The sequence below is a fragment of the Danio rerio genome, chromosome 12, assembly GCF_052040795.2.
Source record: "Danio rerio strain M-AB ecotype USA chromosome 12, GRCz13ab, whole genome shotgun sequence".
Lineage (NCBI taxonomy): Eukaryota > Metazoa > Chordata > Actinopteri > Cypriniformes > Danionidae > Danio > Danio rerio.
In genome coordinates, this window is record NC_141032.1 from 18197615 (window position 1) to 18216903 (window position 19289).

The 19289-nt window shown below is 35.5% G+C and overlaps 1 protein-coding gene across 6 annotated transcripts in view; it reads left to right on the forward strand.

Moving 5' to 3' along the window:
- Positions 1-19078, forward strand: part of svild (supervillin d) — a 135404-nt gene extending 116326 nt beyond the window's left edge. For all 6 annotated transcript variants that reach the window (XM_087276008.1, XM_087276009.1, XM_087276010.1 and 3 more), the window contains 5 exons: positions 2144-2299; positions 4508-4651; positions 14077-14189; positions 15452-15607; positions 18409-19078. In XM_087276008.1, the coding sequence (XP_087132134.1) occupies positions 2144-2299; positions 4508-4651; positions 14077-14189; positions 15452-15607; positions 18409-18495 (656 nt within the window). In that variant the 3' untranslated portion in view covers positions 18496-19078. The remainder of the gene's footprint in view (positions 1-2143; positions 2300-4507; positions 4652-14076; positions 14190-15451; positions 15608-18408) is intronic.
- The last annotated feature ends 211 nt before the right edge of the window (positions 19079-19289 follow it).

The following is a 19289-nucleotide window of genomic DNA, read 5'->3' on the forward strand; positions in this document are numbered from 1 at the left end:
ATTTGAACTTTTAGAAACAAAACTTATGGGAGAGTTGTTGTTTAATTTTATTGGTGATTCAAAATGTATTATGTAATCATTAGCTTGGCAAACAGTTTTGGAGGGTTTAAGGTTTCCCCATTCATACTGAATGCCCAACTGTCCAAAAGGTGTTTTAAATATGGCCGTTCAATGAAATGACAAGCCATAAAGGGACTTTGGTCTTAGCCAGCTTCCTTGCTCCTGAGGTCGTTCATGAGTAGGTTGTGTGCATGAATTCAGGCACTAGTAAGGACAGTGATGAACTTGGTTTACTACACATTAAAAACACATGAGCTAAGAACATCCTCATTTTACATCATCAATTTTTACGTTACGTTTACATTTATAGTTATATAATTCAAATTTATATAGTTTCCTATAGCAACATTTTAGCCAATAAAAGTTATAAATGTTTGCTAAATTGTTCCTAGCCTATCAGCTATGTTAAAAAATAAAGCAAGAAAGAAAACATCTCTTGTTTAACGTTACGTTTAGATGATATTGGTCACGTGATTCATACGATTCATACGATTCATACGATTTTCACGGTCCATTGTGAGACTTTTTAGGGTACTAATGTTTCAGTGCGCTTGAAGAGTTTTGTTATTGACAGCTCTTAAAATGACTGACACCATGATCAGAGCTCTGACCACTCAACAAGGGTGCTGACTGAGATGCACCCTGTGTCTGCAAACATTTGTGAAAGAATGGGTCACTCAGTGAGTCAAGCTTGGTTTGCCACCTGTGTAATAAATCCATTTGTGATATTTCCACAGCACTAAATAGTCCACATTCAACTGTTAGTAGTATAACAAAGTGGAAACAACAGCAACTCGCCATGTAAAATGTAAAGACCATGTAAAATCACAGAGCGGAGTCACCACATGCTGAGACGCACATTATGTGCAGAAGCCGCCAACTTTGTGCAGAGTCAATAGCTACATTCTGCCAAACTTTGTGTGGATTAGCTCAAAAATACTGCATTGGGAGCTTAATGGAATGGATTTCATTTGCCAAGCAGCTGCATCTTAGCCATACATCACTAAGTGCAATGCAAGTATCAGATGAAGTTGTGTAAAGCGTGCCAACACTGGACTCTGGAGTGATTAATCATGTTTCTTTGTCCGGCAATTTGATGGACAAGTCTGGGCTTGGTGGTTGCTGGGAAAACAGTCAAGTGTAAAGTTTGGTGGTTGTTTTTTAGGGGCCTCATAGTTCTATAGAAAGGAACACTCAATGCTTTAACATACCAAAACATGTTGGACAATTTCATTCTCTCATGTTTGTGGGAACAGTTTGGGGATGGCCCCTCAGTGCAGTCCTGACCTCAACCTGACAGAACACATTTGGAATGATTTGGAGACTGCGAGCCAGGCCTTCCTCCCCAACATCAGTGCCTGACCTCATAAATGAACTTCAAGAAGAATGGTCAAAAATTCCAGTAAACACACTCTTAAACCTTGTGGACAGCCTTCCCAGAAGAGTTAAAGCTGTTCTACTTGCAAAGGGTGGGATGTGTCCATATTAAAACCCACAGATTAAGATTTGGTTAAATCAGATAAAGTTCATGAGTGTCTAAAAGCAGATGTTCTAAAACGTTTGCCAATTTAGAGTAACAAGATGCTGTTGGTATCCACAACAAAACCTCATTTATGACTGATTTCAAACATTCTATACAGGGAGCAACTTTGCTTCTTAAAAAAAAAAGGTGTTAAACAGTATCTCAGTAAATATACAGCACGTTTTAATAGAGGTTCTTTAGTAGCCCACACAGTTGGTTAAACTAACCAGTAATTTCAGTAGAGTTGTTTGTTAGCATAAGCATACAGTTGTGGTAAAAGTGTGATTTTTCTGTCAAATCTAAAATTAATTTTCTTTTTTAATATCAAGACACAAATCATATTTAGTTGAAGTCGATTGTTAGCATGTTGCTCTGCTTTTTAATTAGTAAACTTGACCTACGGATTTTAACACTGTTTGCAGTTAGCTTGCTGCTATGCTAAAACCCCAATGTGTGAACAAGTAGCAAAGTATTGGAAAAATGTCACTTTTAATTTGATCTATTTACTCCAATTACTGCATCAGCTATATTTATTTGCTATACTTCTTTGTTTGTTTGCAGATCCAGGGAAGTATAACTTCACACCACGTCTTTTCCTTCTAAGTGCCAGCGGTGGAACCTTTCAGGGAGAGGAGATATTTGGGCCTGCTCAAGTGACAGGAACCATCATGGCCATGCCTTTCCTGCAGGAGAACTTGTATTCAGCCCCTCAACCTGGTACATATTAATGTTTCTCACACTTAAATGAAGAGTTCAGATGCAAAAGCTGCTAAACGGCACTTCCGCCAAAAATAAGATAATGACATTGAGCGAATGCTTTAGGCACATAGTACACCATCAACAAATAGTTTTGAAATTGCAACATCAGTCATTCAGAAATAACAGTTTGTTGGCAAAAGCCTATAAATGCCACCTGCCTTTGGCAGCAAAAATGCTATTTCCCGAGAACCAATCAGAAAGCACAAATTGAATCATGTGTTTTCAATGTAGCTGTGTGCTGACAAGCCAAATTTTATGAGGAGATGTTTTATTCTGCTTTAGATTTAAATTTTACAAGATGGAGTTTGATGAACTGCATGAGCCTGTCTGACTGTCACTAAATGGCTAATAAAAACGTCCATTACCATCCCTTAAAATGTTCTTTTATGCCACGGATGCTATGACATGATATAAACAGAAGAGATGAAAAAGAGGAGTTACGAACAAGACCTTGAGTATGTGAAGGGTGAATGAAAGACAGCTTCTAAAAGGGTCTGATAGACATCTCTTTTTTGCACAGTAGCCTACTCTGTGTTTTATTCGCAAATGTAAGCTAATTTTAAAGATAAATATAATGTATAAACTATACATTATTTATTTTACTTAATACAATATGTCTGATAAGCTTTTTATATAAATGGACATTGCACAGATATTGATGTGTCTCTGTTTTGCCCTGTTCTACTTGCAGTACACAAAATATTTGAATCGATAATATTTTTATAGTATTTTTATAGTATATTTTTCACATGGCATGTAATGATAGTGGTGCACATACAAAATGCTTTTTTTCCGCTTTATTTTAATGTTAACACACTTCAGAATGTTTTGCACAGTGTTCGCGTGGGTTTCTTGCAGGTGCACAGTTTCCCCCACAAGTCCAAAAACATGTGGCATAGGTGAATTGGGTAAGCTAAATTGTCCATAGTGTATGTATTTGAATGAGTGTTTTTGGATTCACAGTGATGGGTTGTAGCGGGAAGGGCATTCACTGCGTAAAACATATGCTGGATAAGAGGGTGGTTCATTCCGCTGTGGCGACACTAGATTAGTAAAGAGACTAATGTGAAAAGAAAATGAATGATTGTTTTGCACTGTAGCCTACATTTTACACTGCATTATTTGAATCTAAAAAGCGTAGTTTACAATGTTTACATTTTTCTACTTACATTAAATCTAAATCTCAATCTCAAATATCAGAAACGATGAAAGATCATTAAGATTTTATTAATGTCTATTTTAATGTTATTGACTTAATGCATTTCCCAGAGATGGGTTGTGGCTGAAAGGGCATCCGCTGCGTAAAAACTTGCTGGATAAGTTGGCGGTTCATTCTGCTGTGGTGACCCCGGATTAATAAAGGGACAAAGCCGGCAAGAAAATGAAAGAATGAATGACTTAATGCACTTACTTGACAGATTTCGTTAATTAATTTTTCTCCGGCTTAGTCCCTGATTTATCAAGCTTTGCCACAGTGGAATGAACCGCCACTTAAATGACAGAGTTATGTATTTTTAATTTTAGGTGGTTTGTGTAACGTGTTTTATGTTTGGTAAAATAATTGTACTTGTATCTTTAGTGATTTTTAACTATTTTTAACTAATTAAAATGTCTTGTCCCAATGAGTGGATTTAGAGGTTTTTGCAACAACAACAACAAAAAAAAAGCACAAGTGGATTTAGCTGGTTTTGATGCAAAAAAAAAATCTACCTTGTTAAAAACCAGATTAAGAATTGTCTAAAGTGACATTTATGACAAAAAGCTATTTTATTTACCAGCTAATAACCTTATCATTATCTATCAAATGAAACTTCTGAACCTAATCAGAGGAGCCTGAGAGATGCTTATTTACAAGAAAATAGGTCTGATGGATTTAGAGGGTTTTGCATCTAAACTCTTCAAATTGTCAATCTTATGTTATCAATAAACATATTTGATGCTGCTCATACTATAACTGGGGGTTAACTGTTAATCCTGGGATCATTGTGCTAACCCTGCTCAAGAGTCATTTTAAAAGTGATGTTTAAAATGACCATAATCTGAGATTAAGCGCAGTGTGAACAGCCTAAATGTCATTATACATGAATGTACAATGTGCAAGATGTGAAACAACAAGAATTTGTGAATATATGCCAATACTTGCTCTATCTGGCTTATCCTCTGCAGCTCTGTTCTTGGTGGATAACAGGATGGAAGTATACCTGTGGCAAGGACTACAACCAGATGATACAGAATTAACTGGCTCTGCCAAAATCCGCTGGGACAGTGAGAGGAAGTGTGCAATGGAGACAACACTACAGTACTGTCAAGGTAAGTAGGTGGGATCTTCACTTTGGGCAGAGGTCAGGAAATCGGTTCCTGCACTATGAATTTGGGAAGTTCATGTCAGTCCATTCCAGCTGGCAGATTTCCAACAGCCATAGCTGAATTGGTCATCTGGGTGTGCCGCTGTACTGTGTGGACCTATTGTTACTGTAAATATGTCTTATAAAGAATGGATGATAGTAAATTTACTACTACTGGCCCACACAGAAAGCTCAAATTTTAATGTGATTTATTTGATTTTATCCATAATGTAATTCCTAAAGATATTGTTTTTTAACATACATTTTGTATATAAACCATTACATAAGTGAAAGCTTGGGTTAGATCACACTCTTTACGCCAGATAAATACGATCTAGCACCGGACGCCAGATCCTGTCAGAAAATGTCTGTTTTACTGGGTATCCAGACAACAAGCCAGCATCCTATCAAAATAGGAGTTGACTGAGAAAGCTAGAGAGGAGCAGAAGCAGGAGACCAAGTAATGATGATAAAGAAAGAGAAGAGTTTATTGTATAGTCTTAGTTGCATATGTTTTAATGCCTCGCTTTGATTATGATAAATCCAACAATTGTTAATATACCACAAGCAACAGCAATGGAAATTACTGCTTCATTGTCCAGAGACAATACAGACCTTGAAATGGAAATATTCTCTTATCTCTTACTCATGAAAACAAGTGTTGCTTGAATCTACACAGTCATAATATTATAACAATATGAAATAATAGTAAAGCAATAAGTATAGGAAAATATTAATAATAAAATATAAAAACATAATAAAATAACAAATAACAATAATTAAATCATTAACTAATGATCAATAAAATGATATGATGGTAAGTATATAAATTAATAATGATCATATGATTAAATAAAATGATTAAATTAAGAATAAATAAATATAAACAAAAAAGGTAAAACAACACTAATGAATAGTGGTTTTCTTGAAACAACACACACACAAACACACGTTTGCAACAAGGATTCTCAGATCATTAGTTAGATTTTTCAATTATGATAGATTACAGACATTTCTTTAGTAATTTTACCAGTCTTAAAATTTAGAAAATGACTCTCAAAACTTATTGTAAGGTAGATGTTGCTAAAAAAAAAAAAAAAAAAAAAAAACTTGCTCTTTGCTAAACTGATTCATGTCAGAAAGATCAGTGTCAGTCTATCCCTACTCATTGCATTACTCGATGCATAAACTATTTAGTAGCAATATACAAAAAGGAGCATTACCACTGTTACTTGTACCGCCGCTGGTCTATACGAGTAAGAACGTGTTATTAAGTATGGCTGCAGTTTGCGACTTCGTCACCAGGGGAAGCAAAGGGCCGGGAAGCGGACGGACAGAAATAGCGTATATGCCGAGCTAGTGCTGTTGCCATGCTGATACACTTCCGGTAACTGTTATTGTGAACTTTTTCTCATTTTATATGGTTTCTTATACAGCATTGATGTTGTTATGTCATTAAAATACATTCAGTTAAATAAACTTTAGCATTTATTTAGTTGCTCAAGCGTAAAACGAGACAACATTTACGTTTAGTCATTTAGCAGATGGTTTTATCCAAAGCGACTTACAAATGAGATCCAAAGCGACTTACAAATGAGACAAAAAGCTGTTTACTCGCACGCGCCCTTCAGAATCGGCAGGCTAACGCAGAAGCTCCATTGAATATACTGGGGTAAAATAAATGCTCATCTAATAAAGATATGGCGGGGGAAATGTAATTTAATGCAGTGCTTCTTGTACAATCTGAGACCCACTTTAAATTGGATATCACTCAGCTAGTAGAGATCGCTGATTTTTAAAAAAAACAGACCTTAAACGCACCGGATTTTGCTTTGGCATTCAATTCGCCGAAAGCGCTAAACCCAGGTTAATGGCAAATTTAAAGTAATATTAGCATGCCTCGGCATATACCCCATAGCCAGGGCCGGAGCAAGCTGAACTGCCGCTCTAGGCAAAGGACGATCACGCCGCCCTCAACCCCAATGTGAAAACAAAAGTGACCGGTTATGAAAATGAAGTGAGGTGTCGTGGACCTCTATTCTGCCACCCTATGCGCGAAATAACTGAGGATGCCAGGGTGTCGCGGACCTCCTAATCTGCCGCCCTACGCGCAGATTTATCTGAGGACACGCGGGTGCTGATGGAGGAGTCGCTGCCCTCTCGATTCTGTCGCCTATGCGCGAATATATCTGAGGACGCGGGTGGTGAGGGAGGTGTCACGGACATAACCGAGGACGCGGGTGGTAAGGGGGGTGTTGCGGACGCCGCCCTCTCTATACTGCTGCCCTAGGCGGCCGCCTATGGACGCGCCGGCCCTGCCCATAGCCTATACCAGGGCTATTTCATTGGCGGCCCGCAAGGCAATTTGTTCCGGCCCTCCAAACAGTGTGACCAAGACATCAAAGATACATTTAAATCAGTAGAAAAATGTCTTATATAGTTATGAATGAGTATGAATGCGCAGAGCGTGAGTGAAAACATCTCACGCCGTAGCATGCAATAGAAGCAAAAGATATGTTAGACGAATTATTACAAATTATTAAAATAACGCAGATGATAACAACATTTAATTTAACTACTTACCTAATATGAAGCTTAAATTTATATAATCGTGAAACCATGATTATTCTTCAGACTATATAATCGTTAAACCAAAATCTATAATTGTTGCATCCATAATTGTTATGCAGTTTAAAACATAGCATATAAATGTGTTTGAATGTAGAAGTAGTCTACTTAAACAATGCAATGCTTTTGTTGTGCAATACAACATTTGAATGTTTGTAAAAAAAAAAAAAAAAAAAAAGCCTATTACACAATGCACTGATATGTACTTTCAAAATACAATATATTAACATTTTAATGTAGAAAAATACATTGTGGGTGTCTTAAGGAGCAAAAATAAAACATATGGTATCTCATGTGCTGTTGTGCCATTACTCATGATGCAAGTCATATTTTGGGATGCTTTTCATGAACTGGCTCCCATGACAAACTAATTGAATAGCCCTGGTGTCACACAACCAGCGATCGCTTTCCAGAGATCGCTGGTTCTCACACGAACTCTCAGGACTACACTTTCGCATTCCCCAGGACTACACATTCATACATGCATTTCTCCCAGACACGCACGCCTGCTCATTCATCTACCCTGGTTCCAATCACCAGCTTCACCTTGTCAGAGACTGATACAAACCATTCATAAGCCACTCTTTCACCCTTCCAGGTTGCCGAGTCTTGTTTACCCAGTGTGACATTACAACGCGTTTCCCTGTCTTATTTTTCCGTGTTTGAACCTAGCCTTGTATCCTTGTCATCCTGTATAGCCGCCTGCCTTTCGACCTTTTGCCTGTTTAACGTTTATGATTCTGGACTGCCTTAATATACCCGTTTGCACCTGTATGACCATTGCTTGCCTGACGCTGAATAAACCTGCATATTGGATCTTACCTCCAGTTGTCTTTGTCACTCCACCCAGTCGTTACACCTGGCCTATACAGTAGGTGTACATACTCTGCTACTTGTAAATGAAGACGAAACAATAAAACAAAGAATTATAATTACTTAGTTAATTATTTAAAAACGTATGTGTAACTTAAAAACAAAATTTATTATCATTGTAAACTTATGTGAAAAGAGGATTCATTTTGGATAGTAGAATAAAAAAAATAAAAGGCAACTAAAATGAAGGGACAAACATACATACAAATAAGTAGGCGTAAATAAATATATTAATTATTCGATTAATAAATAAATGAAGCAGTGTTTTAGCCTAAATGTATACTGAACAGTGTTATTTTAAAGCTATAGGACTAAGACTAAGAATAAATAAGCTTTATCATTTACAGTTTATTTACATTTTCATTGTTGATTATATTTTACTATCTCATTTTATGTTTCAATTACTGTGCATAAATAATAAATTAATAATTAAACAGGCCTCAGTAATTATTTATTTAAAGACATTACCAGCAAAACACTGAGAAACAGCCCGGCGCTATTTTTATATAGGCCTACTACAATTTAAAAGAAGGCTGCTAAATGGGCTATATTATTTTAATTCTAGCCTATATTGTTTTCATTTATTTCTTCTGTCTCTGTGTATGCCTCGTTCATTCATTCGTTTTTTTTTTTCGGCTTAGTCCCTTTATTAATCCAGGGTCGCCACAGCAGAATGAACCGCCAACTTATCCAGTTTTTTACGCAGCGCATGCCCTTTCAGCTGTATCCCATCTCTGGGAAACATTTACTTACACTCATTTACACTCATACACTACTTACAATTTAGCCTACTCATTTCACCTGTATTGCATGTTTTTGGACTCTGGGGGAAACTGGAGCACCCGGAGGAAACCCACGCGAATGCAGGGAGAACATGCAAACTCCATCAACTGACTCAGCTGATGCTCGAACCAGCGACCTTCTTGACATGAGGCGACAGCACTACCTACTGCGGCCCTGCGTCGCCCTGTATGCCTCATGTAATGCTTACTTTAATAATTCCTAGTAATCTACTGTGAACAACAACCATTCATTCATTCATTCATTTTCTTTTTGGCTTGGTCCTTTTATTAATCAGGGGGCGCCACAGCGGAATGAACCGACAACTTATCCAGCACGTTATTACGCAGCAGATGCCCTTCCAGTCGCAACCCATCTCTGGGAAACATCCACACACACTTATTCACACTCATACACTACAGACAATTTAGCCTACCCAATTCACCTGCACCACATGTATTTGGGCTGTGGTGGAAACCGGAGCACCCGGAGGAACGGCAACGGGAGAACATGCAAACTCCACACAGAAGCGCCAACTGACCCAGACTCGAACCAGCGACCTTCTTGCTGTGAGGTGACAGCACTACCTACTGTGCCACTGCGTCACCAACAACCATGAATCTAGTCATTTTACCACTGCTAGTCTACCTCTTTCTAATTTTTTTTTTCTTTTTTTTGTTACTTAATGATAGACATGTTGCTCATGTGCGAATGCAAGACTTTTACACGTCATATCTCCCTTGATGGATCATATTATTCTACCTTCATTCGGATCGGTATTCCATGATGACTAATGTCCACATTAGTGCTTTCAGACAGTGATGTGGGCAGTAGTTTCCATCACTACAGTCCCTGCAGACTCTGGAGGAAGTGCTGGAAATCCGGTAAAGTTAAGGCAGTCCTCTAAGCAACAGGAAAACTGTGCAGATTAATTTCAATTCCAGCTTATCCTGTCTATTCACGATTCCTCCCGCTTTCTTGTGCAGCATTTCCTTTAGGTTTATGTCTATGTAATTAACATAAAGGAAACATGAGAGAAGCAAAGACTTTAACCCTATAAAGTCATTCAACACTGTATATATTCAAAATAAACACAACTCTGTTCAAATCTTTTAAGCAATAGTATATTTTTCGAATATATATTTTTGTTCTATCAGCCAGCTTTGTAGGCCTACTGAATTGATTACACTGCATACATATATTAGATACATTTACAGAGCTTTGATTATAAAGCTAAGCATTTTAAGGCTATTTATATAAAGACAGATTATTGGAAGGTTTAGAGCAATAGATTATATGCATTTCAGTAGTCTGTACTAGTCCTATATACTGTACTACTCTGTTATGGAAATATAATTCCTTTACATTCCTTCACCAAATTACTATACAAGTAAAAGTGAGCTGCATTTTGTTTTGTATTCTCCCATAAATCAGATTATAACCGGCCATAAAGGCTGATATATCAAGTAGCTGAAAACAATAAATAATCAGAGCATTTATATGCATCTGTTTAGCAATTTGTACAACCTTATATACAACCTTGTGATAATGTGGGTCACACACTCAGATTCACAGCACTGCGTCTAAAATCAGGATTGATACTTTTGCCAGGCTCAGCAGATTTTTTTTCCCTGTAATTTCCATCTAGTTCATACAACATATTTTCCGACTCATGCTCTCTCTCCACTGGTGGACACATCTGAGCTGAATTTTACTGTGCGCAGTATACAAAGAGCAGTAAAATGTAGATGTGCAATGTAGAGACAGAAAAGACATGCCCTCATGGAAAGATAAAAAATGACACAAGGCTATTTTTTTGTTTGTTTAATAAAATAACCAAGTATAGACCTGTTCTGTGGGATGTGAATCTTAAATGACTTCTGTTGTGATCTAGTGCTAGAAAATAAGATTAAATAACTTGACTTTCAAGGGTGGTAAACGGTGCTATTGGGTCACCCTCTAATATAATGGAAGAAGAAACTCATATGGTTGACAAAGTTAGATTCTTCTCTTCACACATCTATTTTCATCAGTTTTTGTGTGTGGAAGATGGACATCCAATAAATACAGACTCACCTCACTTCATAGAAAGGTATCGATGAACATATTAATCATTCTAAGGAGACGGACTTTGTTCATACTTGACTAAAACTTTACAGCAGGGGTCTCAAACTGCCGCCCCACGTTCCTCCCACCAAATATAATATGATTTGGCCCAACAAAACATGTATTTTTGAATCACTATCATTGTTGTGCAGTCGCATATAGACACTTGTAGTTTTTACCTCTACCTACTGGCCATTTAAAATACTGTACTATCTATGCGGGTTACTTTCAGATTCTCTCAACGTGCAGTCAAGAGTAACGCACATGCAGATTATTTCTGCGGTTGATTTAAATGTTGAAATATATGATCGTAAGTGCTCTATTTTTACTAAAGCTCTATTTTTGTGAATATTCAAGGGTCATTTGATTATTATCGGTATTTTGTTGTACAAATACTTCTTCGTGGCTTACACATTATGCTAGTCGTGTAATTATGATCATTTTGCTAATATTCGATTCAAATGGTCTCATTAATAGATTTTCCTAATATGCATATTAAGATTTGTAAAAAAAAAATGTGCATTAGGAAAATTTTACTGCTGGCTGAATTGAACATGTTAAAGTAAAAGTGAATATACTCAAACTTTCCCCCTCTTTGTTGTAGTTTTTTAATAAAGAATGATATTGAGACGAACAAATGCAAGTAAAGTCAACAAAGTCCACCCAAACTCTTTTCTGCTGTCTTACGCTATCTGTTAAACTTTTAATTAAGCAACAATCAATTATAACATTATTATTATTATTATTACTATCATGCCTATTATTAAATTGTAGTATTTTCATAGCATATTAAACTACCACTTCAATACAGCATGTACAACAAGAAACAAAAAGGAGCTTTGATACTCTGGGGAAGAAGTTCATCAATTACATCAGGTTTCCACTTTTTTCTTGTGCTTGAATGTTAAAACAGCCCTTTGATGAATTGTCAGTCACTGATATGGCCAATCTGAGTTTAAGACCCGTGCTTTAGAGAGCAACATGAATTGTATATTGAAAGAATTAGACTTTTGCCAGTCTCCCTTGAATCCTATACTAATGGTGGATAATCTGGATGGTTATACAGTAACAAATACTGTGCATATACTTTCAAGTTAAACATACATCTTTCCGCAAGGCCCTAAATGGATCTGACAACTGTTTTGTGCAGTACATATTTACATCCTAAACATAAAACATCTTAAATCTTGAAGCACAAAATTGCCTTTTTATAATAACCTAGTATTATATCAAATAGTATGTTCGATGTTTAAGTGCAATCTTTTAATAAGGACTGACCTTAAGTCATTTGAAATATACGCCAAAAGTAAGCCAAAACTCATTCAACTATACAAATCTAAAGTTTAGGTTGATATTCTGAAGCCAAACAGTATATTTTGGCCATCCACTTTCTACATCTCACTGTGTTTTTGTTTTATTTTTTCCTTTTCCGTCAATTGTTGGAGTTCTGGTTTCTTGCCACTGTCACTGTGGTTTAGTTGGGGACAGTAGAGCTGCTCTGCAGTAATTCACATCCTTCAATAATGACACTTGCATTGAACTGAACTGATTCATCACTAGAACAAAGCAACAACAAAATTAGCTTTTGGACTGAATATGACTAATAAAATTTGAATTTTATGAAGCGTTATAGAAATAAAGGTGACTTGACATGACTGTCCTCATGACAGTTTTCGCCTTTTGTGGCTAAAATAAACAAAATACAGTATAAGATTGCCCTCCTGCTTAAATGCATTGCATCTATTATCCCGAGATACACTGCATTCATCATTCTTAGTATTTTAATATTAGAATAACATGAAAGAACTTTAAAGATGTGAAACCTACCTTATTCAAATAACAATACATTTATCAGAAATATCCCAGGTAGCACAATCTTAATGTCAACTTGCACTGGTTGCCTCATAGTTTTTATAATTCAACTTGGTTTCTTTGGCATGGTTAGGTTCCTGTTTGGTGGATGGTCAAGCTAAATTTGATCACAAATGGAACTTGTTGTAAAAAGCAGATTTCTAGCTTTTTTTTATTTTTATGAATAAATCAAACGTTAATTGACAATGGATCAAATCGTGATCTGGAATAGTTTCTGTGAATTTTAACGCTTAAATGACAGGACTGACTTGGAGAAATATTGTAATGATTATCAACTACAGCTATGCCAACCGTGTGACCAATTTCAACCCAAGGGTGGGATGAACACAATTTCACATGAGGGGAACAGAAAGAATGTGACTATGGTTGTGACGGCATCCTTTTGTAAATTTCGAGTAGCTCATGAAGGCAAATGTCATTATTCCATCTTGTAAAAAAAAAAAAAAAAAAAAAATCTAAATAAAATGCATAACTTAACACATGGAACGATCAACTGGCTTAGCAAAACACTCTAAAAAATTTAAGGGATTGTTCACCCAAAAATGAAAATGTCTTGGTCTTTTTGAATTTGTGAATTGTGCCATAAAGTAGTCTATTCATTTATTTTGTTTGTTTTTATTTCCACTAACAGAAAACTCTCAGTAGATTTTTTTGAAAAAAGTGTGTTATGCTTAAAGGTATGATGCATGAGACTTTGACATGGAAATAATAATAATAATAAAAAAAGTGGTTTTATTTTTGATCTCAGTATATGAACTAGTGGGATAAGGTGTGAATGTACAAGCTTATAATTTGAATAATTCAACTGAAAAGTAAATTGTTTTCTGTTTACTCACCCTAGTTTTTTAAAGCCATTAGATTTTTGTTCAGCCTCAGTCACGATTCACTTTTGTTGAAAAGGTACACAAAAGATGACTGTGAATGGTGATGACTTCTTTTGTGATTCATGAAAATAAATTAAGTCACAGTTGTTGTTGTTTATTAACACAAGGCTAAGAACAAAGAGTTTTTATGTGTAAAGCTATCATGTAAAATCAGAAAATATGTTTGTATTCTTTATGTATAATGTAGATTAATGCATATTTTATTGCTTTGCTAAGTAATGACGTATTTTATGTGCTTGTTTTTCAGAGAAAAACTCCAGACGGCCTCCTCAAGCTTACCTGATCCTGGCTGGTGCAGAGCCACTCACCTTTACCAACATCTTTCCTTACTGGGAGAAAGACCCAAGTATTAAAGTGCAGGTATAAGCCACCACATTTAGCTTTCAGAACACCAGAGATGTGAAGCATAGTTAGTTGTAAACTCCCAATGGTGTGATTAGCTGACAATTTTGCATATTAAAACATTTTCAAAATTTCACAAGGATCCACACCAATATAAACATCTATTTGTTTGTTTGATGGCCAGTATCCTTTGTGGATAGACAGTGCTGTTGTAGCAGAGGAAAACTGGCTAAACCCCTTTAGCATCCTCAGCTCGCCACTTCAAATCTGGCTCAGAGTGAGTCATTATAAAACCCATAAGGAGTCTCTGTGATTTAAGTTAAAACACTATTAAAATACTATAGAAAGGGATCTATAATCAACACACAAGGTGTGAGACCACATAATTAAAGCAGTTGCTCAAATTAGTTGCTTTCAGATCTAATATCGTCAGTACAGCATTGTCTTACTTTATGAAGTGAATGAAAGACCAAGTTCTTACTAACACTGTATGGAACTCTAATAAAAATACAGTTCCTGAACTCTTTCTTAATTCCTGGATCAGAAAGAAGGCTTTGCAAAAACTTGGACTGGGCAGTCTTTTGTCTTTGTCCCAACTTTGACCTTAGTTTTAATTTGCCTCTCTTCTTATTTACCTATGACATGCACTCATCTGTGTAAAAGCAGCCATTGACCTTTTGTGAGCTGCATTGCTATGTTATAAAGTGGCACATTTTACAGCGTGTAGTTTTGACATTTTGGCTTCAAAAAAAGCTGTTTTTAGACTAAGGTTTTGAGATCTGAAACCTGCAGGATGTTTTTATAATGCATTGATCTGTTATATTTAAAAATTAGGTTTGTAATTAGTGAGGCAAAACAATGACAGTTGTGTCATTATTAATTCACCATCATGCCATTCCACACACATAAAACATTCATATATCATCGAAAACCCAAAGGAAGATTTGTTTTATTTAAGAATGTGACATATTGTTGTCCCATTGATACTGCTGACACTTAAAAGCATAAAGAAAATATCCTTATACGTCATGTTTAATCAAGGACACATTGAAAAAACAGTTTGAAGAGATTTCATTTGTCTTTCATTTTATCTATTAGTACTTCTACAAAATAATCTATGTAATTATATTCTCTGTAGTATTTTAAATGCTGCAGATGAGTTGTTGCTTTATTAATTATTGAATAGACCATTGTGTAAATAATGGTCTATTTCAGTACAACCCGAGATGTTTAAATTTGAAGTCTATGGATAATGAAGCTGTGTTTGGATGTCTGTGCAGGTGGAAGGGGCCCGTAATAAAGTTATTCTGGTTAAAGATGCCCTGTCTAAGCTTAGCAGGCAGCAGTACACTGTGGAAGAGCTCACGTCCAAACCCCTGCCAGAGGGAGTGGACCCTCTGCGCCTTGAGTGCTACTTGTCAGATAAAGATTTCCAGGTAATATCCTGCATAAAGATGCTCAAACATGGTCTTTATCGGAGATGTTATCATCCAGACTAACAGTACCACATGAAATTTCGCTGTGATGAAAGAATGAGAGTTTTTCTTTATCCACTTCAAACTTTTTGGTTGATTAATGCATTGTTAATTTTTTTATCAGTATGTACAGTTTTTGTACAGTATGTATGTTTTTCGGAAACACAACATGCGTGAATACTCTAGAAACTTTGAACAAGTGTGGACATTGGAGGGCCCATTGTGCAGCCTCTAAAAAGGTTTTTTCAGGGTTTCTGTAGCTCACATTTTTTGACTCACAGTTAGGCATGGGCCTGTATAAGTTTCTAATGGTATGATAACCTTGGATAAAAATATAATTGTTTCACGATATTGTGATTACTGCTCTAAAATATATTTTATTAAAATGTCTGGGTAAAAAAACAAGATTTTTTTTCAGCTTTGAACACAGTGGTCGCATCCAAAATGGCATACTTCCATACTATATAGAATGCTAAAAACAGTATGCGAGCTGAGTAGTATGTCTGAATTTATAGAATTCGAAAAACAGTATGTGAGAAGTACCAGGATAACCTACTACTTCCGGCGAGATTCTGAAATTTGCACCTGATGCACATTACACTATCCAGTGATGCACCATGTGAGAATATGAATGAGTAAAGCGACACAACTGATGCGGATTTTTCATGTGTTGATGACAAAATGGCATCCATAGTAAGTCCAAGCTCTATTCATACTACATAGAACATATTTTCTAGTGGTCGAGTAGTTAATTCAAATGCACTGAATAGTAGGTGATTTCAGCCAAAGCCAAGATATTTTATTTTGAGAAACATTTACATTTAACAGTAACATTGGAACAGTAAACATGTAAGGCTAAATATTTCTAATGCATCATTGACTTCTGCTGTATTCTTTGGTTTCAAAAACACAGACTTCTTTACAATTTAAAACCGCATCTTTGGATATCTTTTCTGCTGCAGATACTGCTGTGCAAAAAAAAAAAAAAATAACACATGTAAAAAAAGATCTTACATATACCGTAGGAACGGTATAACAAAAAAATTTGGTTTAGTTTTGTAACCTTGACTTTTCCAAACTGTGGTATACCTTGAAAAGGTTGTCATCCAAAAGCCTACTCACAGTCACCAAAATTCACACAATTCTTGATCTCATTATTAGCCATTATTGGCTCAGCATGGATTTAAGACAAGCTAAATTGTGAGCAGATTGTTGATATCTTGACAAGTTTGGCCGTAAGAAGGCAATGAAAAAGGCAAGAAATATGAAACCAAAGGTGTGTAATAATAACTTCTGCATATACAGTAGCAACTGTTAATGATCTGATCTCAGCAGTCTGTTTGTTGGAAGATTTTGATCACATAGATGCGAGCAGTCTGTTTTCAGTCTATATTTATCCAATTTTCTTCAATGCCTGTCAGCTTAATGTCAAAAACTGCAGATGCTGCTTAAATAGTGTGGCCGTTACAACAGAGTTGTTGACTAGTCAGACACTGTCAAAAGATTAGACACGTGTGCAGTAGGGGGATCGCTAATGCCACCTTTCGTCTGAATTGTAAGGTCATGTTTTTAAGTACATTAATAACTCTTTATATAATATTAATATTAAAATGAACAACGTTCTTGTTTAGTCAATTGCTCTGTCCTACAGAAATCCATCTATTTAGATCTAAATGTGAAAATAAAATCTTATACAAAAATAAAGACATTTACTTTTTAAATTCAAACTTCACATTAGTCATTCAAAGTTAACATGAGTATTTTTCCTGAATTGAATTTATTATTTTTTTTTAAGTTGTGAAAATACTAAATAGTAAAGGTGCATAACTAAGGCTTTCCAATAAATGGGGTTATAGAATTAGAAATGTCCTACTAGGCAATGATCCTCCACTCACTCTTCTCCTGGTGTGCGTCACACACTTTCTGAGCTGTAGCACGTTTACGTCATTGCTTGTGTTTTTCATTGTTGTTAGAGGTTGTGCTGGTGCAGTACAGTTTTTCCAAACTGATAACTTTATCTCATTCGTCCTTTTCTTTTTGGCTTAGTCCCTTTGTTAATCTGGGGTCGCCTCAGCAGAATGAACCTTCAATTTATCCAGCACATGTTTTGCATCCTCTCCCACTTGCGATGGCTTCCTGTCACATGAGACAATTATTAGTCTCCAGTTTATTTTTTTTCTCCAATTTCTGAAGCAAATATGTTTTAACACACTTCTAAATATAATTGTTTTAATAACTAATCTCTAATAACTGATTTGTTTTATCTTTGCAATGATGACAGTAAAAAATATTTTACTTTTTCAAGACACTTCTATACAGCTTAACTAGGTTAATTAGGTTAATTAGGCAGGTTAGGGTAATTGGGCAAGTTATTTTATAATGATGGTTTGTTCTGTAGAATATTGGAAAAAAAATATCTTAAAGGGACTAATAATTTTGTTCTTTAAATGGTGTTTAAAAAATTAAAAACTGCTTTTATTTTAGCCGAAATAAAACAAATGAGACTTCCTTCAGAAGACAAAAATATTATCAGACATACTGTGAAAATTCCTTTGCTCTGTTAAACATCATTTGGGAAATATTTAAAAAAGGAAGAAAAATAATTAAAGGGGGGCTAATAATTCTAACTTTAACTGTAGATAGTTCACAAATAAATCAAATATGAGTAAATGTTTAGCGACCCTGATGTTGTGTTCATTTTCTAACAGCTAATTTTTCATACTGTGTGCATTTGATGCTGACAGATTGTGTCTGTTTTGCAGGGACTCTTGGAGATGACTCGGGATGAATTTAATACGCTTCCAAACTGGAAACAGCTGAATCTGAAAAAGAGCAAAGGTCTCTTTTAAATAAAAGAAATGTGCGTGTACGAATGTGACCTCTTGTATATTCATATTATAGAAATATCTATACTTTTTACAATTTATATATGCACATATATCACCTATATGTAAAGATTTTCAAAAGATGATGTTACCGGATACATCAACACTTTTTTTCACGTTTTAACTTGGCAAAAAGTGTACGTTTTGGGAATAGCATAAAGCATTCTGACATAGATCTATATATGCCAAGCTTACATTGTAATAGTGTATCATATTTTTTTATTTTATTTTTTACCGTTTAACTAACTGTGTTGCTATGAACTTAGAATACATTAAACACTAATGCTGACAATTAATGTAGCCAATTGAAAACAAATAGATGCCTTTCGTTAAGTCATTGAGCTTACAAGACTCACAAAAAAAGCTCTTTGATTCATAATTTGAGCTTATATCAAGTGCACTGCTGCCACTGGAACGAATGACAAAATTTAAAATTGTGATATTTTTAAAGTAACAGACAACAAAGGATGAATGTGTGTTGTATTATGCTAGCAAAGCATGTACTATATCAGCTATTGCTTGATAATAAATTCACTTCAAAATCATACCACTTGGTGTCACTGTCCTTTGCTTATATTCATTGTCTGGCTTATTTTTTATTTTTAAGCTGTCATTTCTGTAAAGCATTTTACAGGTTTGCTATTTCAGATCTGTGTTTATTACTATTTGTATCAGTACACTAGTCTAAGTCTTGTCATCGGTCCCCGGTTTAAGAGCAACAAATAATAACTTGACTTCTAGTTAATCATTACAAAAAG